This window comes from Pristiophorus japonicus, chromosome 17 (assembly GCF_044704955.1).
Source record: "Pristiophorus japonicus isolate sPriJap1 chromosome 17, sPriJap1.hap1, whole genome shotgun sequence".
Lineage (NCBI taxonomy): Eukaryota > Metazoa > Chordata > Chondrichthyes > Pristiophoridae > Pristiophorus > Pristiophorus japonicus.
In genome coordinates this window covers 35,266,267-35,291,939 of record NC_091993.1, presented here as the reverse complement: position 1 = coordinate 35,291,939, position 25,673 = coordinate 35,266,267, and the positions used below count along the sequence as shown (strand labels likewise).

At 45.7% G+C, this 25,673-nt stretch overlaps 1 protein-coding gene across 2 annotated transcripts in view; it reads right to left on the bottom strand.

Annotated features, from left to right (window-relative positions):
- LOC139227697 (AP-3 complex subunit sigma-2) overlaps positions 1-25,673 on the bottom strand; it is a 54,206-nt gene that overhangs the window by 13,704 nt on the left and 14,829 nt on the right. The window contains exons 1-4 of one of the 2 annotated variants that reach the window (XM_070858660.1): positions 24,520-24,661; positions 23,328-23,419; positions 17,570-17,681; positions 13,518-13,589 (exon numbers count right to left, since the gene is read on the bottom strand). In XM_070858660.1, coding sequence (XP_070714761.1) covers positions 13,518-13,589; positions 17,570-17,681; positions 23,328-23,419; positions 24,520-24,588 — 345 coding nt within the window. In that variant the 5' untranslated portion in view covers positions 24,589-24,661. Of the gene's footprint in view, positions 1-13,517; positions 13,590-17,569; positions 17,682-23,327; positions 23,420-24,519; positions 24,662-25,673 lie in introns of those variants that run through there. The other variant, XM_070858661.1, reaches the window with a different exon arrangement.

Sequence of the window (25,673 nt, the reverse complement as noted above, 5' to 3'; positions counted from 1 at the left end):
TCGAGTGGAGAGTAGCCAATGTAACCCCACTTTTTAAAACAGGAGGGAAAGAGAAAACAGGGATTTATAGACCGGTCAGCCTGGCATCGGTAGTGGGTAAAATGATGGAATCAATTATTAAGGATGTCATAGCAGCGCATTTGGAAAGAGGTGACATGATAGGTCCAAGTCAGCATGGATTTGTGAAAGGGAAATCGTGCTTGACAAATCTTCTGGAATTTTTTGAGGATGTTTCCAGTAGAGTGGACAAGGGAGAACCAGTTGATGTGGTATATTTGGGCTTTCAGAAGGCTTTCGACAAGGTCCCACACAAGAGATTAATGTGCAAAGTTAAAGCACATGGGATTGGGGTTAGTGTGCTGACATGGATTGAGAACTGGTTGTCAGACAGGAAGCAAAGAGTAGGAGTCAATGGGTACTTTTCAGAATGGCAGGCAGTGACTAGTGTGGTACCGCAAGGTTCTGTGCTGGGGCCCCAGCTGTTTACACTGTACATTAATGATTTAGACGAGGGGATTAAATGTACTATCTCCAAATTTGCGGGTGACACTAAGTTGGGTGGCAGTGTGAGCTGCGAGGAGGATGATGAGGCTGCAGAGCGACTTGTATAGGTTAGGTGAGTGGGCAAATGCATGGCAGATGAAGTATAATGTGGATAAATGTGAGATTATCCACTTTGGTGGTAAAAACAGAGAAAGACTATTATCTGAATGGTGACAGATTAGGAAAAGGGGAGGTGCAACGAGACCTGGGTATCATGGTACATCAGTCATTGGAGGTTGGCATGCAGGTACAGCAGGCGGTTAAGAAAGCAAATGGCATGTTGGCCTTCATAGCGAGGGGATTTGAGTACAGGGGCAGGGAGGTGTTGCTACAGTTGTGCAGAGCCTTGGTGAGGCCACACCTGGAGTATTGTGTACAGTTTTGGTCTCCTAACTTGAGGAAGGACATTCTTGCTATTGAGGGAGTGCAGCGAAGGTTCACCAGACTGATTCCCGGGATGGTGGGACTGACATATCAAGAAAGACTGGATCAACTGGGCTTGTGTTCACTAGAGTTCAGAAGAATGAGAGGGGACCTCATAGAAACGTTTAAAATTCTGATGGGTTCAGACAGGTTAGATGCAGGAAGAATGTTCCCAATGTTGGGGAAGTCCAGAACCAGCGGTCACAGCCTAAGGATAAGGGGTAAGCCATTTAGGACCGAGATGAGGAGAAACTTCTTCACCCAGAGAGTGGTGAACCGGTGGAATTCTCTACCACAGAAAGTTGTTGAGGCCAATTCACTAAATATATTCAAAAAGAAGTTAGATGTAGTCCTACTAGGGGGATCAAGGGGTATGGCGAGAAAGCAGGAATGGGGTACTGAAGTTGCATGTTCAGCCATGAACTCATTGAATGGCGGTGCAGGCTAGAAGGACCGAATGGCCTACTCCTGCACCTATTTTCTATGTTTCTATGTTAATACATTACCCCCAATACCATGTGCTTTAATTTTGCACAACAATCTCTTGTGTGGGACCTTGTCAAAAGCCTTTTGAAAGTCCAAATACACCACATCCACTGGTTCTCCCCTGTCCACTCTACTAGTTACATCCTCAAAAGGTGCGAGTGCAGGCTCAAAGGGCCGAATGGCCTGCTCCTGCACCTAATTTCTATGTTTCTATGTCAAGCATGATTTCCTTTTCATAAATCCATGCTGACTTGGACTGATCCTGTAACTGCTTTCCAAATTTGCTGCTATTTCATCTTTAATAATTGATTCCAACATTTTCCCCATTACCGATGTCATTCCCCATTTTCTCTCTCCCTTCTTTTTTAAAAAGTGGTGTTACATTCACTACCCTGCAGTCCATAGGAACTGATCCAGAGTCAATAGACTGTTGGAAAATGATCGGCAATGCATCCACTATTTCTAGGGCCACTTTCTTAAGTACTCTGGGATGCAGACTATCTGGTCCTGGGGATTTAATCGGCCTTCAATCCCATCAATTTCCCCAACACAATTTCCTGACTAATAAGGACTTCCTTCAGTTCTTCCTTCTCGCTAGATCCTCTGTCCCCTAGTATTTCCGGAAGGTTGTTCATGTCTTCCTTCGTGAAGACAGAACCAAAGTATTTGTTCAATTGGTCTGCCATTTCTCTGTTCCCAATTATAAATTGGAAAGTGTGAGGTCATGCACTTTGGCAGAAAAAAAATCGAAGAGCAAGTTATTAGTTAAATGAAGAAAGATTGCAAAATGCCGCAGTACAGCGGGACCTGGGGGTAACTTGTGCATGAAACACAAAAGGATAGTATGCAGGTACAGCAAGTGATCAGGAAGGCCAATGGTATCTGGGCTTTTTATTGCAAAGGGGATGGAGCATAAAAGCAAGAAAGTCTTGCTACAGCTATACAGGATATTGGTGAGGCCACACCTGGAATACTGCATGCAGTTTTGGTTTCTGTATTTACGAAAAGATATACTTGCTTTGGAGGCAGTTCAGAGAAGGTTCACTAAGTTGATTCCAGGGATGAGGGGGTTGACTTATGAGGAAAGGTTGAGTAGGTTGGGCCTCTCCTTATTGGAATTCAGAAGAATGAGAGGTGATCTTATCGAAACGTATAAGATTACGAGGGGGCTTAACAAGGTGGATGCAGAGAGGATGTTTCCACTGATGGGGGAGACTAGAACTAGAGGGCATGATCTTAGAATAAGGGGCCGCCCATTTAAAACTGAGATGAGGAGAAATTTCTTCTCTCAGGAGGGTTGCAAATCTGTGGAATTCGCTGCCCCAGAGAGCTGTGGAGGCTGGGACATTGAATAAATTTGCCAGAAATAGACAGTTTCTTAAACAATAAGGGGATAAGGGGTTATGGGGAGCGGGCAGGGAAGTGGAGCTAAGTCCATGAACAGATCAGCCATGATCTTATTGAATGGCAGAGTAGGCTCGAGGGGCGTATGGCCTACTCCTGCTCGTACTTCTTATGTACTTACTAAGCTTGTTTCCTCTGTCTTACACATTCACTTTCTACATTCCTGCTTTCCAATTTCAGCTTTACTTCCTTCCCTATTGAATTCGTTTTCAGGTTCCCATCCCCCTGCCAAGCTAGTTTAAACTCTCTCCAACGGCATGAGCAAAACTCCCTGCGAGGATATTGGTCCCGGCGCTATTGAAGTGCAACCCGTCCGGTTTGTACAGGTCCCATCTCCCCCAGAAATGGTCCCAATACCTCAACAATTTAAAGCCCTCCCTCCTGCACCAACTCTCCAGCTATGTGTTCATCCTCTCTATCCTTCTATTCTTGTACTCATTAGCACGTGGCACCGGTAGTAACCCAGAGATTACTACCTTTGAGGTCCTACCCTTTAATTTTTCTGCCCTGCGTCCACTCTGTGACATCCTTGACTCTGGCACCAGGGAGGCATCATACCATCCTACAGTCACATCTATGGCCAGTCAGAGTAATTTCTAAAATTTATAGAAACACTAATCAAAGGACAAAGCAAGGATTTATTTGGGGAAGGTGATTTCTATGTATTCATTCACAACATGAACAAATCCCAACTATTTCCAGGAAATATTCTCAATGTGATCCTCTCCTGGGTTAGCCTCCAGGCCTGGGTCAACGGCACACAGAGTTCTCACAAGCCTCACATTTCTCAAGAAAAAGAATAGATAAAAGATAACGTTAAAAACTCTGAATATCTCAACAACTTGCATTTCTATAGCACCTTTAATGAAGTAAAACGTCCCAAGGCGCTTCACAGGGGCGTTATCAGACGAAACGCCTACTCAGTACAAATTAAAATATACAAACATAAGAAATAGGAGCAGGTGTCGGCCATTCGGCCCCTCGAGCCTGCTCCGCCATTCAATATCATGGCTGATCTTTGACCTCAACTCCACTTTCCCGCCCAATCACCTGGATTCCCTTAGACAGATTTTTGAATACTATCTCCATCTTGAATATATTCAATGACTCAGCATCCACAACTCTCTGGGGTAGAGCATTCCAAAGATTTACAGTCCTTTGAGTGAAGAAATTTCTCCGCATCACAATCCTAAATGGTCAACCCCTTATTCTGAGCACTGCACTGGAGTCTAGATTTTTGTGCTCAAGTCTCTGAAGTGGGACTTGAACCCACAACCTTCTAACTCAGGAGGCGAGAGTTTGAGATCACCTCTCATTCTTCTACACTCTAGAGAACATGGGCCTAGTCTCCTCAATCTCTCCTCATACGACAATTCCCCCATCCCAGGAATCAGTCTGGTGAACCTTCAATGCACTCCGAGGCAAGTATATCCTTCCTTAGATGAGTGGACCAAAACTGTGCCCAATACTCCAGGTGTAGTTTCACCAAGGCCCTATATAATTGCAGTAACACTTTACTCGTATACCCAATCCTCTTGTAAAAGGCCAACATGCCATTTGCTTTCCTAATCGCTTGCTGTACCTGCATGTTAACTTTTTCAGTGATCGGTGTACAAGGACACCCAGGTCCCTCCGAACACCGACATTTCCCAATCTCTCATCATTTAAAAACATTCTGCTTATCTATTTTCCCTACCAAAGGTAATAACTTCACATTTCTCCACATTATTATGGCATTACTCAGTGCGTTGTACCAGCACACTATAATTACAGGCCAATATGCTTTAATATTGATGCTTTCAATCCATCCCTTCAAGTCTCTCCCACTGTCAACCGTGGCTCAGTGGGCAGCATTCTCGCCTCTGAGTCAGAAGGTGGTGGTTCAAGACCCACTCCAGAGACCTGAGTACATAAATCTAGGATGATGCTCCAGTGCAGTGCTGAGGGAGCGTTGCACTGTTGGAGGTACCGTCTTTCAGATGAGACGTTAAACCGAGGCCCTGTCTGCTCTCTCAGGTGGACGCAAAAGATCCCACGGCCTTTATTTCGAAGAAGAACAGGGGAGTTATCCCTGGTGTCCTGGCCAATATTTATCCCTCAACCAACATCACAAACAAAATACCTGCTCATTGTTTTATTGCTGTGTGTAAATTGGCTGCCGTGTTTCCCACATTACAACAGTGATTACACTTCAAAAGTACTTCATTGTCTGTAAAGCGCTTTGAGACGCCCGGTGGTTGCAAAAGGTATTCGATAAATGCAAGTCTTTATTATAGTCCGTCTGCCATGTGACTAGGTAAGCGTCTACTTTGTATCACCGATCGGGTGAATCTGGACAGTTAGTTTCCACTCAACTAATGTGTCAAAATTGGACACGATGGATAAACAGCGAAAGCAGATGAGGTTGGAAATCCCGAAATCGCAAGCGGTTTGTTATATTCAAACAATGAAGCCTAAAAGCACGCCACAAAACCTCGATATGAACCAGGCCATGATCATATTGAATGGTGGTGCAGGCTCGAAGGGCTGAATGGCCTACTCCTGCACCTATTTTCTATGTATCTAGGTACTTGGAAATCAGCTCCTTAATATAAACCATATTGTGGGCTGAAATTGCACTGTGCCATGTGATATCAAATGCATAAATACATCAACGTGGAATTCCTTGGTTATGTTTCCCACATTACAACAGTGACTACACTTAAAAGAACTTCATTGGCTGTAAAGCGCTTTGAGATGTCTGGTGGTCGTGAAAGGCACTATATAAATCCAAGTCTTTCTTTCTTAAACTTGTTTAAAATAAACGTGTTACAGCATTCATTACATGGCCTGTTAAGGGTTTGCTACTAATATTGTGTAGAATGGGCCTGTGCTCTCTGGAGTTCAGAAGAATGAGAGGTGATCTCATTGAAACATACAAGATTCTGAAGCGGATTGATAGGGTAGATGCTGAGATGATGTTTCCCCCGGGCTGGGGAGTTGAGAACCAGGGGGCACAGTCTCAGGATAAGGGGTCGGCCATTTAGGACTGAGATGAGGAGGAATTTCTTCACTCAGAGGGTGGTGAATCTTTGGAATTCTCTGCCCCAGAGGGCTGTGGAGGCTGAGTCATTCAAGGCAGAGATTTGTAGACTCGAGGAGAACCGGGGGTTATTGGGATCGGGAGGGAAAGTGGGATTGAAGTCGAAGATTAGCAAGGATTTTATTGAATGGCGGAGCAGGCTTGAGGGGTCTTATGGCCTACTCCTGCTCCTAATTCTTATGTTCTTAATATTGCATAGCAGAATTTCAACCCAGTTCTGCAGTTAACAGCCACAGGAAGTCCATCTCCTCCCTTCTCTGCTTCACAACACACTGGGAGTAAACTCGAGACACTCGATGGAGGAGTATACAGAACAGACTTTACTGATATCCAGCACAGGTGATCGATCATACTGTACACACACACAGTGGTGTTCGTTTTCTGGTTCTACCTTTCGAGCCCTCCGAAGTACTGTTGAAAGCCATGCTCCTTTTATACACCAGGTTTTGTCTACATCAAAAGGTGCATGTCACAGATAAAACCTCGAGGCATCTGTTCCTGAATCCTTTGGAAACAGTCTGTTTATATAAACAATTGTAGCGGTTTCCTTCAAAGCTATTTCTCTCAAACAAGTCTTTGTGACTTGATTGTTCTCGATTCCTTGCCAGCTCAGGCTTTATGGAATGTTATCTTTCTACACTATAGTTAATGGAGCCCTCTATCTATGTTAATTACCTGAGTCACCAAAGTTACAAAAGTCACTCATGGTTGATGTCATTACTGTCCTTTATTCCCTTGCACAAGCATTTCTCACAAAGAACACTCGGACACTACAAGCAGAAGACGAGCCAGGCTTTCCTCTCGTGACACTTGGAAGCCACCCTGTTTATCTTAGATAGTCTGTTGCTTCGAGATAGAAAGAAGTTTGATTATTAACCCGTAACTCTCCAGGATGTCCAACAAACACTGAACACTTTGGGACACATTAGGTCCAACCTGTGCTAATAATCTGATGGAATGTGCCTTCATTCACCAACAACTAGTGAAGCAAATTAAAACACCTTTTGCACCATCTGTGCATAAAGTGCTAACGTATTGGTAACCCCACCATCTGCCAGAAGTTAGCAATGACGCGGCTATTTTAAAAGCGTCTTTCGAAAAGTTTTAATTTGTGAAAAGTGACTTCTATTTTAAGGCTCTTGCCCTTTCGTTGCACACAGCACCAAGGTGGCAGAGAATCCACTCGCAAGGCTCCAAGCATCATTATGTAGCAACACAATGGAAAGAATTTCAGACAAATTTGGCACGTGAAATAAAAACAGAAAAGGTTAGGAATGCACAGCAGCAAAGAGACAAGACCATTTCTCAGACCCACTACAAAAGCTTATGAACGGATAGCGAATGCCAAGACACATAATGTGGCGGACAGGGCTCTGCTTTAACAAACTAACAGCCCTATGCTGCTGCTCCATGTAGAGAACTGATAGCCCAGCCACATCTCTCCAACGTTTATGGCATATACTTGGCCACTCCTATCCAGTCCTGCAGTTTGTGTGGCTTTGTATTGAGTTCAGGCAAGAAATGGGTTGTCTATAAATTGCCATGGGTTGAGGGCGATAGCTTCCAGCCTGAACTCCTGTCGGACCACTGGCTATTCTGATCACCAAAGCAAACACTGCAAAACAAGCCTGGGAAGCTTTCTGTTGGACTGCAGCCCGAGAACGAAAGCTCAGTGGCCCCGAGACTGGAACTGACCTATCTAATCCGTGAGACTTACACAAAGATAATCCTAATCCTAACATTGACATCCAAATGCTCCAATTTCACATGCCGTATGCATCATTTTGCCAAATCAGATAAAATTCCATAAATCCTCAGTAACTTTGATCAGATGGTTTAATTCCAGGAATCATGTGTTCTGTAGACCCATGTTGGAACATTAACAAATGTGCCAATAAATGGAAAGCACATTTCACAACTGCAAGGAGCCATGAACGTGTGGGAGTGGCAACATTTGGGGCCATGCAGTACCAGCCTGTGGCAGCACCTTACACCTGCCTCGTCAATCAACCGTTAAGACACATTCATTTTATGAATCTTTTAAAATTCCAACATTCACTGCAAATAAAGTGCATCGCTATGGTAATTAAATATAAGAACATAACAACATAAGAAATAGGCACAGTAGGCGGCCATACGGCCCCTCGAGCCTGCTCCGCCATTCAATAAGATCATGGCTGATCTGATCATGGACTCGGGTCCACTTCCCTGCCCACTCCCCATAACCCCTTACTCCCTTATCGGTTAAGAAACTGTCTATTTCTGTCTTAAATTTACTCAATGTCCTAGCTTCCACAGCTCTCGGAGGCAGTGAATTCCAGATTTACAACCCTCAGAAGAAATTTCTCCTCATTGCGTTTTTAAATGGACGGCCCTTTATTCTAAGATCATGCCCTCTAGTTCGAGTCTCCCCAATCAGTGGAAACATCCTCTCTGCATCCACCTTGTCAAGCCCCCTCATAATCTAACACATTTCGATAAGATCACCTCTCATTCTTCTGAATTCTAATGAGTAGAGGCCCAACCTACTCAACCTTTCCTCATAAGTCAACCCCCTCATCTCCGGAATCAACCTAGTGAACCTTCTCTGAACTACCTCCAAAGCAAGCATATTCTTTCGTAAATATGGAAACCAAAACTGCACGCAGTATTCCAGGTGTAGCCTCACCAATACCTTATATAGCTGTAGCAAGACTTCCTTGCTTTTATACTCCATCCCCATTGCAATAAAGGCCAAGATACCATTGGCCTTCCTGATCATTTGCTGTACCTGCATACCATCCTTTTGTGTTGCATGCACAAGTACCCCCAGGTCCTGCTGTACTGCAGCACTTTGCAATCTTTCTCCATTTAAATAATAACTTGCTCTTTGATTTTTTTTTGAACAAAGTGCATTATCTCACACTTTCCAACATTATACTCCATCTGCCAAATTTTTGCCCACTCACTTAGCCTGTCTATGTCCTTTTGCAGATTTTGTGTGTCCTCCTCACACATTGCTTTTCCTCCCATCTTTGTATGGTCAGCAAACTTGGCTACGTTACACTCAGTCCCTTCTTCCAAGTCATTAATATAGATTGTCTCGGAGCGGGTGCAGGACATTCTGAAAAGGGAGGGTGAACAGCCAGTTGTCGTGGTGCATATAGGTATCAATGATATAGGTAAAAAAACGGTATGAGGTCCTATGAGACGAATTTAGGGAGCTAGGAGTTAAATTAAAAAGTAGGACCTCAAAAGTATTAATTTCGGGATTGCTACCAGTGCCACGTGCTAGTTAGAGTAGGAATCACAGGATAGCTCAAATGAATACATGGCTTGAGCAGTGATGCAGAAGGGAGGGATTCAAATTACTGGGACATTGGAACCAGTTCTGGGGGAGGTGGGACCAGTACAAACCGGATGGTCTGCACCTGGGCAGGACTGGAACCAATGTCCTAGGGGGAAGTGTTTGCTAGTGCTGTTGGGGAGGAGTTAAACTAATATAGCAGAGGGATGGGAAGCTATGCAGGGAGACAGAGGGAAGTAGAATGGAGTCAGAAGCAAGAGATAGAAAGGAGAATAGTGAAAGTGGAGGGTAGAGAAACCCAAGGCAAAAAACAAAAAGGGCTACATTACAGCCAAATTCTAAAGGGGCAAAGGGTGTTAAAAAGACGAGCCTGAAGGCTCTGCGCCTCTATGCGAGGAGTATTCGGAATAAGGTGGATGAATTTTCTATGTTTCTATTTAACTGCGCAGACAGCAGTTAATGGATATGATGTGATTGGCATCACGGAGACATGGCTCCAGGGTGACTAATGCTGGGAACTCAACATCCAGGGCTATTCAGCATTTAGGAAGGATAGACAGAAAGGAAAAGGAGGTGGGGTGGCATTGCTGGCTAAAGAGGAAATTAATGCAATTGTAAGGAAGGACATTAGCTGGGATGATGTGGAATCGGTATGGGTGGAGCTATGGAATACCAAGGGGCAGAAGACGCTAGTGGGAGTTGTGTACAGGTCACCAAACAGTAGTAGTGAGGTTGGGGACAGCATCAAACAAGAAATAAGGGGTGTGTGCAATAAAGGTACAGCTTGGACGACTTTAATCTACATATTGATTGGGCTAACCAAACTGTTAGCAGTGCGGTGGAGGAGGATTTCCTGGAGTATATTAGGGAGGGTTTTCTAGACCAATATGTCGAGGAACCAACCAGAGAGCTGGCCATCCTAGACTGGGTGATGTGTAATGAGAAAGGACTAATTAGCAATCTTGTTGTGTGAGGCCCCTTGGGGAAGAGTGACCATAACATGGTAGAATTCTTTATTAGGATGGAGAGTGACACAGTTAATTCAGAAACTAGGGTCCAGAAATAAGGAAAGGTAACTTTGACGGTATGAGGCGCGAATTGGCTAGATTAGACTGGCAAATGATACTTAAAGGTTGAAGGTGGATAGGCAATGGCAAACCTTTAAAGATCATATGGATGAACTTCAACAATTGTACATCCCTGTCTGGAGTAAAAATAAAACGGGGAAGGTGGCTCAACCGTGGCTAACAAGGGAAATTAAGGATAGTGTTAAATCCTAAACATAAAAACTAACTGCAAAAGCTTCTATAGATATGTGAAGAGAAAAAGATTAGTGAAGACAAGCGTAGGTCCCTTGCAGTCGGATTCAGGTGAATTTATAATGGGGAACAAAGAAATGGCAGACCAGTTGAACAAATACTTTGGTTCTGTCTTCACGAAGGAAGACACAAATAACCATCCGGATGTACTAGGGGACCGAGGGTCTAGTGAGAAGAAGGAACTGGAGGATATCCTTATTAGGCAGGAAATTGTATTTGGGAAATTGATGGGATTGAAGGCTGATAAATCCCCGGGGCCTGATAGTCTACATCCCAGAGTACTTAAAAAAGTGGCCCTAGAAATAGTGGATGCGTTGGTGATCATTTTCCAACAATCTATCGACTCTGGATCAGTCTCTATGGACTGGAGGGTAGCTAATGTAACACCACTTTTAAAAAGAGGGAGAGAGAAAACGGGTAATTATAGACCAGTTAGCCTGACATCAGTCGTGGGGGAAAATGTTGGAATCAATCATTAAGGATGAAATAGCAGCGCATTTGGAAAGCAGTGACAGGATTGGTCCAAGTCAGCATGGATTTATGAGAGGAAAATCATGCTTGACAAATCTTCTGGAATTTTTTGAGGATGTAACTAGTAGAGTGAACAAGGGAGAACCAGTGGATGTGGTGTATTTGGACTTTCAGAAGGCTTTTGACAAGGTCCCACACAAGAGATTGGTATGCAAAATCAAAGCACATGGTATTGGGGGTAATGTACTGACATGGATAGAGAACTGGTTGGCAGACAGGAAGCAGAGAGTCGGGATAAACGGGGCCTTTTCAGAATGGCAGGCAGTGACTAGTGGAGTGCCGCAGGGCTCAGTGCTGGGACCCCAGCTCTTTACAATATACATTAATGATTTAGAGGATGGAATCGAGTGTAATATCTCCAAGTTTGCAGATGACACTAAACTGGATGGCGGTGTGAGCTGTGAGGAGGACGCTAAGAGGCTGCAGGGTGACTTGGACAGGTTAAGTGAATGGGCAAATGCATGGTAGATGCAGTATAATGTGGATAAATGTGAGGTTATCCACTTTGGGGGTAAAAACATGAAGGCAGAATATTATCTGAATAGCGGCAAATTAGGAAAAGAGGAGGTGCAGCGAGACCTGGGTGTCATGGTTCATCAGTCACTGAAAGTTGGCATGCAGGTACAGCAGGCGGTAAAGAAGGCAAATGGTATGTTGGCCTTCATAGCTAGAGGATTTGAGTATAGGAGCAGGGAAGTCTTACTACAGTTGTACAGGGCCTTGGTGAGGCCTCACCTGGAATATTGTGTTCAGTTTTGGTCTCCTAATCTGAGGAAGGACGTTCTTGCTATTGAGGGAGTGCAGCAAAGATTCACCAGACTGATTCAGGGATGGCTGGACTGACATATGAGGATAGACTGGATTTATACACTGGAGTTTAGAAGGATGAGAGGGGATCTCATAGAAACATATAAGATTCTGACGGGACTGGACAGGTTAGATGCGGGAAGAATGTTCCCGATGTTGGGGAAGTCCAGAACCAGGGGACACAGTCTTAGGATAAGGGGCAGGTCATTTAGAACTGAGATGAGGAGAAACTTCTTCACTCAGAGAGTTTTAACCTGTGGAATTCCCTGTCGCAGAGAGTTGTTGGTGCCAGTTCATTGGATATATTCAAGAGGGAGTTAGATATGGCCCTTATGGCTAAAGGGATCAAGGGGTATGGAGAGAAAGTAGGAAAGGGGTACTTAAGGAATGATCAGCCATGATCTTATTGAATGGGGTGCAGGCTCGAAGGGCCGAATGACCTACTCCTGCACCTATTTTCTATGTTTCTATGTAAATAGTTGGAGTCCCAGCACTGATCCCTGCAGCACCCCACTAGTTACTGGTTGCCAACCAGAGAATGAACCATTTATCCCGACTCTCTGTTTTCTGTTAGCCAATCCTCTATCCATGCTAATATATTACCCCGAACCCCGTGAACCTTTATGTGGCACCTTGTCAAATGCCCTCTGGAAGTCCAAATACACCACATCCACTGGTTCCCCTTTAACCACCCTGTTTGTTACATCCTCAAAGAACTCCAGCAAATTTGTCAAACATGACTTCCCCTTCATAAATCCATGCTGACTCTGCCTGACTGAATTTTGCTTTTCCAAATATCCTGCTACTGCTTCTTTAATAATGGACTCCAACATTTTCCCAACCACAGATGTTAGGCTAATTGGTCTATAGTTTCCTGCTTTTTGTCTGCCTCCTTTTTTTTTTTAAAAACAGGGACGTTACATTTACAGTTTTCCAATCTGCTGGCACCTCCCCAGAATCCAGGGAATTTTGGTAAATTACATTGACCTTTGTTAAACTGTACAGGAAATTGGATTGTCAAATTGAAATAACCCAATTCATGTAGCGCTTAAATTTATGTATAAATGTGTTGAGCTGTAGTATATGACCAGTGTGCTTGGTGAAACGGAACAAGAGGGAGCGAATTCAGAGGACTTAAGGACTTGTTTGTGCAAGGCACCAGTCTGCACAGTTAAACGGTGAAAGATGCATTGTGTAAATAGCAAAACGGCCTACGCCTAGTCTGTTAAAATTAAGCACGATATGTTTACTTTACAAAAGTAACAAGGTTCTGCTCGCATTGCAGAAACAGGAACCGTTATCTTAAGGAAACATGCTATCGGACGAAGCCACCTGGCAAAAATAAAGGATGATTAAATGTATAAATATGAAATTTGCTAACATCTCGGTGGAGTTGGATCTGAGAGCGGTCTCAGAAGGTTCTCCCCAGGCCTGTGAATAAAGACCGTTTTGAACCTCCAATCGAAGTCTGTCATCTCTACTAGTCGGGCGTCGACTGTGTATTTCACTCAGAGGGGTATAGGGCTAAGCGTCGACCTTATATATCATTCAGCCGACAGCACAAATAAAATTTGATTTCAAAGCAGTTAAACAATTTGATGCAATGCAAGCTGAACAGCAGCAGATGCAAACGTACCTTATCCACGTGGAATATGAGATCCAGCTCACACACATTCTCAAAACACTTGTCCAATGTTTCCACAAACACCTGAAGGAACAGATAAAACAATCAGCCACAGTTCACGGAAACATGTCTGACCCACACAGGCCAGTAACTGCTCGCTCGCAAACACAATCCCCCGTCGAGAGAAACTTTACACAGGACGTCCTGGTGCCAGTCAGGGAAAGTGCCCTTCACACTGATTGAGAAACACCCCTAGGCCCCACTGTGGGACATCACCAAAAGGACAGGTGCACGTTAAGATGAAGGTTCAGCCTGAGGGGGGGGGGGGGGGGGGGGGGAGAAAGGGAGAGCGAGAAGGAATCAAATCAAATAACCTTTCGGAATATGTCAAGCCGACAGAAAAATAATTAAAACTGGGAGCATTTATCGGTGTGTCATCAATATTTCTCGTATCGAAGATGACTTGCTTCCACCAAAAAGGACTTTCACAGGTGTTTCAATGAGGGACCTAATATTCCAGATCCCGAACTACATGTTGAAGGGTGGAAGATACCTGTGCGTGGATTTTTTAACGTGTGGTGGCCATTGCACACCAGCCACCACACGGACTTGACAGAGCGAGGTCTTGGTGCAGTGGCAAGGGTTAACCAGGACGACTGGAGACCTGCTCTGCTGCACGGACCTAGTGCACACATATCGCAGTGTGGGCTGGTCCGTGCTGCCCCTGGGCCCTCGCCTCTTCTGGGCCCCGATCACGTCCCTCTACAGTCTCTCGCCGCTCTCAATGTTAACAAGACGACAAAAGATGCAGGGAACAGTTTAATGTCCACCAGCACAAGAGTCAGACCGCATAACTGATAATTACTATTGATTTCCCCCTTTGAAATATAAAGTATGCATTTTATTGCAGTTATGCGCACTGCCTCACCACTATGGGTTAAAGAACTTTCACAAACTTCCCAGTAATTGGGGAAAGTGTCAGGGCTTTGCAGACACAGTATATCACTGACAGACTGCACTGCTCATCGAATCAGGAACACAATACAAAATAAAAGCTGAATCACGAGACTGATAGCTGATGGCCAGTATCGAGCAGCGCTGATTATCCTTGCCTCATATAATGATACGGACGGGAGTATCAGCTCAAGATAACTAAGTTTATTGCAAGTTAAATTTAGAATCATAGAATGATACAGCACAGGAGGTGGCCATTCGGCCCATCGTGCCTATGCCAGCTCTGTAACCGAGCGATCCAATCAGTCCCACTCCCCCTACTCTTTCCCCACAGCCCGGCAAATGTTTCCTTTGCAAGTATTTATCCATTTACTGTTGAATCTGCTCCCACCGCCCTTTCAGGCAGTGTGTTCCCGATAACAACAACTCGCTGTAAAAAAAAAAATCCCTCATGTTGCCTCTGGTTCTTTTGTCAATCACCTTAAATCTGTGTCCCCTGGTTACCAACCCTTCTGCCCATGGAAACAGCTTCTTCCTATTTACTCACATCATGATTTTGAACACGTCTATTAAATCTCCCCTTAACCTTCTCTGCTCAAAGGAGAACAATCCCAGCTTCTCCAGTTTTCCACATAACTGAAGTCCCTCATCCCTGGCACCGTTCTAGTCAATCCCCTCTGCACCCTCTCCAAGGCCTTAACATCCTTCCCAAAGTGAGGTGCCCAGAATTGAACACAATACTCCAGCTAGGGCCTAATGTGCTTTTGTACTCTATGCCTCTATTAATAAAGTCAATGATCTCATATGCTTTTGTAAACTGCCTTCTCAACCTGTCCCGCCACCTTCAAAGATTTGCATCCATACCCCCGCCCAGGTCTCTCTGTTCCTGCAACCCCTTTAAAATGGCCCCATTTAGTTTATATTGTCTCATTTTTCCGACCAAAATATATAATTTCACAATTCTCTGCGTTAAGTTGCATCTGCCGTGTGACTGCCCATATTATTCACAACAACAGATTGTCTTTGAGGGAGATCATGACAGGTTATTGCAAAACTCAAGTCTGAGACTGCTATCACTTCATTGCACAAAGGTGTTGCTCGAATTGGAGAAGGCTTGAAAATGTACACCAGGGGTTAGGGCCCATCCACTAGAAGGTGTACACCAGGGGTCAGGGCCCCATCCACTAGAAGGTGTACACCAGGGGTCAGGGCCCCATCCACTAGAAGGTGTACACCAGGGGTCAGGGCCCATCCACTAGAAGGTGTACACCAGGGGTCAGGGCCCCATCCACTAGAAGGTGTACACCAGGGGTCAGGGCCCCATCCACTAGAAGGTGTGCACCAGGGGTCAGGGCCCCATCCACTAGAAGGTGTACACCAGGGGTCAGGGCCCATCCACTAGAAGGTGTAAACCAGGGGTCAGGGCCCCATCCACTAGGTGTACACCAGGGGTCAGGGCCCATCCACTAGAAGGTGTACACCAGGGGTCAGGGCCCCATCCACTAGAAGGTGTACACCAGGGGTCAGGGTCAGGGTTGCGCTGATAGTGAACACTAAGAATTGGGCAGCAAGAGCACAATCTCTAACTCTGCCTTCTGCAAACAATGGTCCGACAAAAGATTACAGGAAGACAAAAAGGCGATCAGAAAGTTGGAAGGGGTTGAGGGATATGGGGAGAAGGTGAAGAGATATCATAATCAGATGGGCTCACTGTGTGTAAAGGCCTTTTTGTTTTAAACAATGTCTATTTCCATTAATACTGCACCAAACTAGATTGCAGAATGTGTTGAACAGCAATCTAATTGTCCAGGTATGCGAGAGGCTGTTCACTTGGACAGTGTGTCTAATCATTAAAGCCATTGCAACTGATATGAACAATTGAAAGAATGGAACTCACGACCATTGACTTCTTTAGACAGCAAAAGGGACAGATTAATATGCAAATCTTTATTATGCTGAAAGATTGGAGCGATCGAGATAGAGGTCAGGATTACACCACAGGCTGAATCTGTTAATGACGTTCAGCATTTTGTTTCCTTGCAAATATTAGGAGATAATAGACACCATAAATCTCGTATTTATCAGTGACTAAGGATAGCCGGTGCTTGATAAAAATAAATTTTTTGCTACACAGAACAGCTAATATTGAAGTTTCCCGTTCTAAGCAATTTAATACACAAGAAAGAAAATATTGTTCATTATTTTCCCAGCTCTATTTAATCCCGACTGCAGCAGAGAAGCCAAGGAACCATGTGGGGTGCAATGGTCCAGTGGGCAATGACATGACCCCTATTCCTGAGCTCTCCGTCCCTCGGGCCAGCTCCCTTCACCCCACCATTGGCAACCAGGCCTTCAGCTGCCTAGCCCCACACTCTGCAACTCCTTCCCTAAACCCGTTTCCCCCTCCTACTTTAAAACCATCCTGAAAACCAACCTCTTTGATCAAGACTTTGGACACCCCTCCAAATGCCGGCCCCTTTGCGGGTGTCCAATGTTTTGATTACACCTCGCTGAAACAGTGTACGGAGTTTTTCTACATTAAAAGACGTTGAGATGCAAGTTGATGTTGTGTGTCGCGACAGACAAGCCACGATTATAGCTGTGGGCCAATCTCCAGTGACAGCAGCAGGAGTTTGGAAGACCAAGTTACAGTGTTGACACCAGCTCACTCTCTGGCCAGGGGGTTCAGGGCTCCATTCACTGTATAAACACTGGTTCCATTTTAATGTATGCCAATCCAAAAAGCTCTTGAATAGTTTTAAAAATAAGTACAAGTTAACTTCTTCAACTTCACTTTGCACCAAGTGCAGTTACTCTGCAGAGGGAATAAAACAGAACAGATGTGAGATTGCCTCCGTTAAAGCCTTTATATGGCTCTCCCTCCCCTCCCAGTGGAACTCCCCAACACAGTGAGGAACACCATGAAACAGGCTGGATCACAGCATGTTTATAGGAATCTCCAGTGAAGTCTGTTGGGTAATTCTGAGTGAACCTCGTTTCTAGTACAGTATGTTTAGTGGCCCTGACCTTGGAGACAAGCTGCTGTGATCCTCAGTCATTCCGACAAGACTAATGGAGTTATCCTGCAGGACTGGAATCATCCCACAAACCTGTATCAGATCCAGAATTCCCAACTCACTCTCAGACGAGTCAACACAGAACAGGAAGTAGAGAGTAGCGTAGTGGCGATAGATCAGCTTGTAGTCCGACCCTCCAATCAAACTGCAACAAATCACAAGCTATTAGAAACATACAAAAGGGAGCAGGATAGGTTCCCGAGTGTGACTGACAACTGCTTATAGAAGGAGGTGGGTACTGAGGGTGTGTCTCCCAGTCACTGTGTGTAGAAGTGGGTGGGTATTGGGCCGCGTCTCCCAGTCACCGCGTACAATGGGTTAATTTGCTCGAAGGCTTGGCAATGGTACTTTAGAACTAACTGACAAACGTAGTTAGCGGTTATTGAGTATAGAACAACAAAGTCAGTAAACTGTATTCCGTTATGGAAGCCGGAACAAACGTCAGCTAAAACACTGGAGATCAGGACCTGCTCAGAAACAAGGGCATAGAAACATAGAAAATCGGTGCAGGAGTAGGCCATTCAGCCCTTCGAGCCTGCACCACCATTCAATAAGATCATGGCTGATCATTCCCTCAGTACCCCATTCCTGCTTTCTCTCCATACCTCTTGATCCCTTTAGCCATAAGGGCCATAACTAACTCCCTCTTGAATATATCCAAGGAACTGGCATCAACATCTCTCTGCGGCAGGGAATTCCACAGGTTAACAACTCTCTGAGTGAAGAAGTTTCTCCGCATCTCCGTACTAAATGGCCTACCCCTTTTTCCAAGACTGTGTCCCCTGGTTCTGGACTTCCCCAACATCGGGAACATTCTTCCTGCATCTAAGCTGTCCAGTTCCATCAGAATTTTATGTTTCTATGAGATCTCCTCTCATCCTTCTAAACGCCAGTGAATACAGGCCCAGTTGATCTAGTCTCTCCTCATAGGTCAGTCCTGCCATCCCGGGAATCAGTCTGGTGAACCTTCTCTCTACTCCCTCAATAGCAAGAACGTCCTTCCTCAGATTAGGAGACCAAAACTAAACACAATATTCCAGGTGAGGCCTCACCAAGGCCCTGTACAACTTCAGTAAGACCTCCCTGCTCCTATACTCAAATCCCCTAGCTATGAAGGCCAACATACCATTCGCCTTCTTCGTCATCTGCTGTACCTGCATGCCAACTTTCAATGACTGATATACCATGACACCCAGGTCTCATTGCACCTCCCTTTTTCCTAATCTGCTGCCATTCAGATAATATTCTGCCTTTGTGTTTTTGCCACCAAAGTGGATAACCTCACATTTATCCACATTATACTGTATCTGCCATGCATTTGCCCACTCACCTAACCAAGTCACCCTGCAGCTTCTTAGCATCCTCCTCACAGCTCACACCGCCACCCAGCTTAGTGTCATCTGCAAACTTAGAGGTATTGCACTCAATTCCTTTGTCTAAATCATTAATGAATATTGGAATGTGTGGATTGTGCTGATTGGACCAGGCTGTGTGTATTTCTGGTCAATACCCCCTTTAATTTACTGTGTGTGTGTGTGTGTGTGTGTGTGTGTGTGTATGTGTGTGTGTGTGTGTGTGTGGCCCATTGATAATACCACGCTGCCCAGCTTCACCCATTTAACCCGGCTGGCTGTAAGCTCGATTATTGTAAATCTATCTCCTCTGGTTATCGACTCTCTGCCAGTGGAAACTTGTTTACTCCATCAAAACCCTTCAGAATATTGAACATCGAGAAAATGTTCCTAAAGGAAGGCTCGCGGATCACCCGGTCCAGTCCTCTCCTTCCTACGCGTAATGAAGACCACATTAATCCAGTAGCCGTACTCCTACGTTTTGTCATTTGCTACTTTGAATTAAAACCAGTTGGAATCGAAGCCAGGCTATTAACCAGAACCATCATCGTAGGCAGTCCCTCGGAATCGAGGAAGACTTGCTTCCGCTCCCAAAGTGAGTTCTTTGATGGCTGAACAGTCCAATACGAGAGCCACAGACCCTGTTACAGGTGGGACAGACATTCGTCGGGGGAAGGGGTCGGTGGGGCTGATTTGCCGCGCGCTCCTTCCGCTGCCTGCGCCTGGCCTCTTCACGCTCCTTGCGTTGAGACTCAAAGAGCTCAACGCCCTCCCGGATGGACTTTCTCCACCTTGGGCGGTCTGCGGCCAGGGTCTCCCAGGTGTCTGTGGTGATGTCGCATTTTACCAGGGGGGCTTTGAGGGTGTCCTTATAACGTTTCCACTGTCCTCCTTTGGCTCGTTTACCATGAAGGAGCTCCGCATAAAGCATTTGCTTAGGGAGTCTCGTATCTGGCATGCGTACTATGTGGCCTGCCCAGCGAAGCTGATCGAGTATGGTCAGCGCTTCAATACTGGGGATGTTGGTGCGCCTGTCCTCCCAGGAGATTTGCAAGATTTTGTGGAGACATTGTTGGTGATATATTTCCAGCGACTTGAGGTGCCTTCTGCACATCGTCCATGCCTCAGATCCATACAGGAGGACGGGTATTACTACAGCCCTGTAGACCATGAGTTTGGTGGTAGATTTGAGGGCCTGGCCTTCAAACACTCTTTTCCGCAGGCGGCCGAAGGCTGCGCTGGCGCACTGGAGGCGATACTGAATCTCTGCATCAATGTCTGCCTTTATTGATAAGAGGCTCTCAAGATATGGGAAATGGTCCACATTGTCCTGAGCCACATTGACCAGAACCAGGTTACAATCGGCGATTCTACGAACTATAATTCTGCTTTGGCTGAACAGCAAACAATAAAGGAAAGGACTTTGACTAGAATCATGCAGCTCGGGAGATCATTCGGCCCATCGTGTCTGTGCCAGCTGTTTGAGAGGGCTCCAATTAGTCCCACTCTCCCTCCTCTCCTCCTCCTCCTTCTCTTCCCTCCTTCTCTTCTCCCCGCCCCCCTTCCCCCTCCCTCCCCTCCACACCCCTACAATTTTTTTCCTCTCAAGTATTTATCGAATTCCTTTTTGAAAATTAATATTTAATCTGCTCCCACTGCCCTTTCAGGCATATTATCCGTCTGCTCTCCCAGGTGCACATAAAAGATTCCACGGCACTATTTTGAAGAACAGCAGGGGAGTTATTCTCGGTATCCTGACCAATATTTATCCCTCAATCAACATAATAAAATCAGGTTATCTGGTCATTATCACATTACTGTTTATGGGAGCTTGCTGTGCGCAAATTGGCTGTAGTTTTTCCCACATTGCAACAGTAACTACACTTCAAAAGTACTTCATTGGCTGTAAAGTGTTTTGGAACGTCTAGTGGTCATGAAAGGCACTATATAAATGCAAGACTTTATTTGTTTTTATTTTGTGAATTGTAGATGGGAAGGTCTGTAGTGGAGGGGCAACCACTGAATATGGTGATGTTGCAAACGACACAAGGATAACAATAATTTAATGGCAAATCACAGGAAATCCACCCTGGGTATGATTTGATGATTTTACTATCTATATAAAATAATTAGTGACTTCAACACTGCCAGGGAGCTGAATTAACATTTACTGTTGAAATGAATTGATTGTTAACTGGATTCAATGAGCCGATATTAATTCAGCTCCACAACTATCATGTCAAGATATGCACCTTCTCACATATGAACCATTATCACCACACCCCTCAATTCAATCCCTCGCGGTCACACAATGGGTTCATGCCAAGGCATCCGATTCCATCTTTCGAATATCAATCCTACTGCTCCCACCTGAACAGGTAAACAGACCTGAGTTTAACGACAGATGTAAAGACCTCTGACAAGGCAGCGCTCCCTCAGAGCTGCAGAGTCAGCCTAGATTCCTGGTAGAGACTCACACTCAACCTTTCGGCCCTGAAGCCAGAAAGACTCAAAAGCATAAGAATTAGGAGCAGGAGTCGGCCTTTTGGCCCCTCGAGCCTGCTCGACCATTCAATGAGATCATGGCTATTCATCGACCTCAACTCAACTTTCCTACCCAATCTCCATATCCTTTGATTCACTTAGTGCCCAAAAATCTAACGATCTCAGCCTTGAATATACTCAAAGACTTAGCATCCACAGCCCTCTGAGGCAGAGAATGCCAAAGATTCACCACCCTCTCAGTGAAGAAATTTCTCATCTCAACCTAAATGGCCGACCCCTTATTGTAAGACTATGCCCCCTGGTTCTAGACACTCCAACCAGGGGAAACAGCCTCTCAGCCTCTACCCTGTCAAGCCCCCTCAGAATCTTGTACATTTTAATTAGATCACCTCTTGCTCTTCTAAACTCCAGAGAATATAGGCCCAATCTATCTTCATAGGTAAACCCTCTCATCCCAGGAATCAATCTGGTGAACCTTCATTGCACCCCCACTAGCATATCCTTCCTTAGGTACAAATATCAACACTGCGACAGTACTCCAGGTGTGCTCGCATCAAGGCCCTGTACAACTGTAGCAAGACTTCCTTACTCTTATACTGCAACCCCCAGCAATAAAGGCTAAAATACCATTTGATTTCCTAATTGCTTGCTGTACCTGCACGTTAACTCTGTGATTTGTGTACAAGGACACCCAGGTCCCTCTGAACACCAACATTTACTAGTCGCTCACCTTTTAAGAAATATTTTTCTTTTCCATTCTTCCCACCAAAGTGGGTAATTTCACACTTCACCACATTATATCCCATCTGCCACCTTCTTGTCCAATCACTGAACCTGTCTATATGCCTTTGCAGCCTCTTTGTGTCTTCCTCACAGCTCATTTTCCCACCGAGCTTTGTATCGTCGGCAAACTTGGCTACATTATACTCGGTCCCTTCATCCAAGTCATTAATACAGATTGTAAAATGCTGAGGCCCCAGCACTGATCCCTGCGGCACCTCACTGGTTACACTCTGCCAACCTGAAAATGACTCTCTGTTTTCTGTCCTTTAACCAATCTTCAATCCATGCTAGTATATTACTTTATTGCAAGAGGGGTGGAGTATAAAAGTAGGGAAGTTCTGCTACAACTGTACAGGGCGTTGGCGAGGCAACATCTGGAGTACTGCGTACAGTTTTGGTTTCCGTATTTAAGGAAGGATATACTTGCATTGGAGCAGTTCAGAGAAGGTCCATGAGATTGATTCCTGAGATGAAGGGGCTGTCTTACGAAGAAAGGTTGAGCAGGTTGGGCCTATATTCATTGGAGTTTAGAAGAATGAGAGGGGATCTTATCGAAACATATAAGATTCTGAGGGGGTGCGACAGGGTAGATGCAGAGAGGGGGAATCTAGAACTAGGGGGCATAATTTAATAAGGGGTCGCCCATTTAAAACAAAAATCAGGAGGAAGTTCTTCTCTGAGGGTTGTAAATCTTTGGAATTCTCTACTTCAGCGAGCAGTGGAGGCTGGGACATTGAATATATTTAAGGTGGAGCTGGACAGATTTTTGAATGACAAGGGAGTCGAGGGTTATAGGGAGTGGGCAGGGAAGTGGAGTTGAGGCCAGGATCAGATCAGCCATGATCTTATTAAATGACAGAGCAGGTTCGAGGGGCCGAATGGCCGACTCCTTCTCCTATTTATGGTGTTCTTATTACCCCCAATCCCATGAGCCCTAATCGTCTTGTGTGTCTCCTTATCGAATGCCTTCCGAAAATCCAAATATACTACATCCATTGGTTCCCCCTATCCACCCTGCTAGTTATACCCTCAAAAAACTCTTAATAGTTTGTGGCAGCTGTCCCACAGCCGCAGGAGCCGGGCTACAACAGTCTGCCCACACAGTCACCTTCTCGGAGAATCTCATCGTTCACCACAATCTGCCCACTCACCTGCCGCCTTCCAAAAAGTTGCAGACATTTTCATCTCGCCTGGACACCAGATGGAAAGTTTCTCGGATGATCTGCTGTTGCATGTCCTCCGACTGAAGATTCAAAACAAATACACATCAATTTTCAGAGTTACACGAGGAGATTTGACAGAAGTATTCAAAGTCATGAAAGAAAGAAAGCAAGACTTGGATTTATATAGCGCATTTCATGGCCACTAGACGTCTCAAAGCGCTTTACAGCAAGTGGAGGGCAGTCATTGTTGCATTGTATGTTTTGAGAGAGTAAATAAAGAGAAACAGTTTCCAATGACAGGAGGGGCAGTAACCAGAGGACACAGATTTAAGGTGATTAGCAAAAGAACCAAAGGTGGGATGGAGAAATGTTTTTACGCAGCGACTTGGTATTGTCGGGAACGCGCTGCCTGAAAGGGCGGTGGAAGCAGATTTAATAGTAACTTTCAAAAGGGAACTGGTGAACTACTTGTTGGATAAACTTGCTGGGCTGTGGGGGAAAAGAGCAGGGGACAGAGACCTGGATAGCTCTGTCAAAGAGCCAGCACAGACACTTTGAAATAGCAGGAGTTGGCCATTTGCAACTCGAGCCTGCTCTGCCATTCAATATGATCATGGCGGATCTGCGACCTCAACTCCACTTTCATGCATTGTCCCCATATCGCCTGATTTCCTTAATATCCAAACTTCTATTGATCTCTGTCTTGAATATACTCAACTACTGAGCCTCCGCAGCCCTCTGGGGCAGTGAATTCCAAATAAGTTTTCTCCTCATCTCAGTCCTAAATGGCCGACCCCTTATCCTGAGACTGTGACCCCTAGTTCTAGACTTCTCAGCCAGAGGGAAACATCCTCCCTGCATCTACCCTGTCAAGCCCTGTAAGAATTGTGTATGTTTCAATGAGATCACCTCTCATTCTTCTAAACTCTATACTGTCCCCTACCACTACCACATTCCTTCCTTCTCCCCCACTTGGATGGCTCCTGTCCCACGGTGCCGTGGTCAGTTTGCCCATCCTCCCTGCGGTGCTTTTCCTCATCCACACAGGCAGCAAGTATCTCACACCCGGACAGGGTCAAGGGCAGAGGCTCCTCCATCGCTGCATCCTGGGTCCCCGCCCCCCCCGTCCCTCCGTCCCTGCTGCGCTCAGTCCTCTTCCTCCCGGTCCCCCGGTACTCACGAAGCGCTGGTAGAAGCGGCTGAGCCGCGGCTTCCCATGATTGTTAAACACCAGAATCGCCTTAATCATCGTCCCAGCTCCGCTTCCGGTCCCCCGGCCTGTGCAGCTCCGCTTCCGGTCCCCCGGCCGGTGTTTCTTGCGGCAAAGTTCCCCTAATTGCATATTTCCTGCCACCAGTCTGTTGATTGAAATAAATAAAGACTTGCATTTATATAGCGCCTTTCACGACCATCGGTCGTCCCAAAGCGTTTTACAGCCAATGAAGTATTGTTGGAGTGTGGTCAATGTTGTAATGTGGGAAACGCGGCAGCAAATTTGCGCACAGCAAGCTCCCACACAAAGCAATGTGATAATGACCAGATAATCTGTTTTATCAAGTGATGTTGATTCAGGGATAATATTGGCCCAGGACAACGGAGAGAACTCCCCCGTTCTTCTTCATAATAGTGCCATGGGATCTTTTACGTCCACTTGAGAGAGCAGTTTAACGTCTCATCCGAAAGACGGCCCCGACAGTGCGGCACTCCCTAAGCAGTGCCCCTCTGACAGTGCGGCTTTCCCTCAGTACTGCCCCTCCGACAGTGCAGCGCTCCCTCAGTACCGCCCCTCCGACAGTGCGCGCTCCCTCAGCACCGCCCCTCCGACAGTGCGGCGCTCCCTCAGCACCGCCCCTCCGACAGTGCGGCGCTCCCTCAGTACTGCACTGCAGTGTCAGCTAAGATTTATGTACTCAGGTAGGTCCCTGGAGTGGGATTTGACCCCACAACCTTCTGACTCAGAGATGAGAGTGCTGCCCACTGAGCTATGGCTGACAATGAAGAGTAACAACTTGCTGAATTCGCCATCCTGATGCCTTGGTGTCCTGAAGTTTCCGCTGAATCTGACCAGGCCCATCTCTCAGCCCCGAGCTGTGAAAGCGCTCAGGCACAAACAGCGAAGACAAAGCACTTTTCTCCTGGGTTGCCAACAGCTGGGCCTGGGAGACCCAACCTCCAATCCGGGAGACTCCTGGCTAATCCGGGAGTGTTGACAGCCCGCAGTGTGGATCCCAGTCACTGTATTGAGGAAGGTTTAAAGGGAATTTCCTCCACACTTCACCCCTCACCGTTCCGGGAGAGATGGTCACCAATGTTCAATGTTCAGTCTGACTGTCA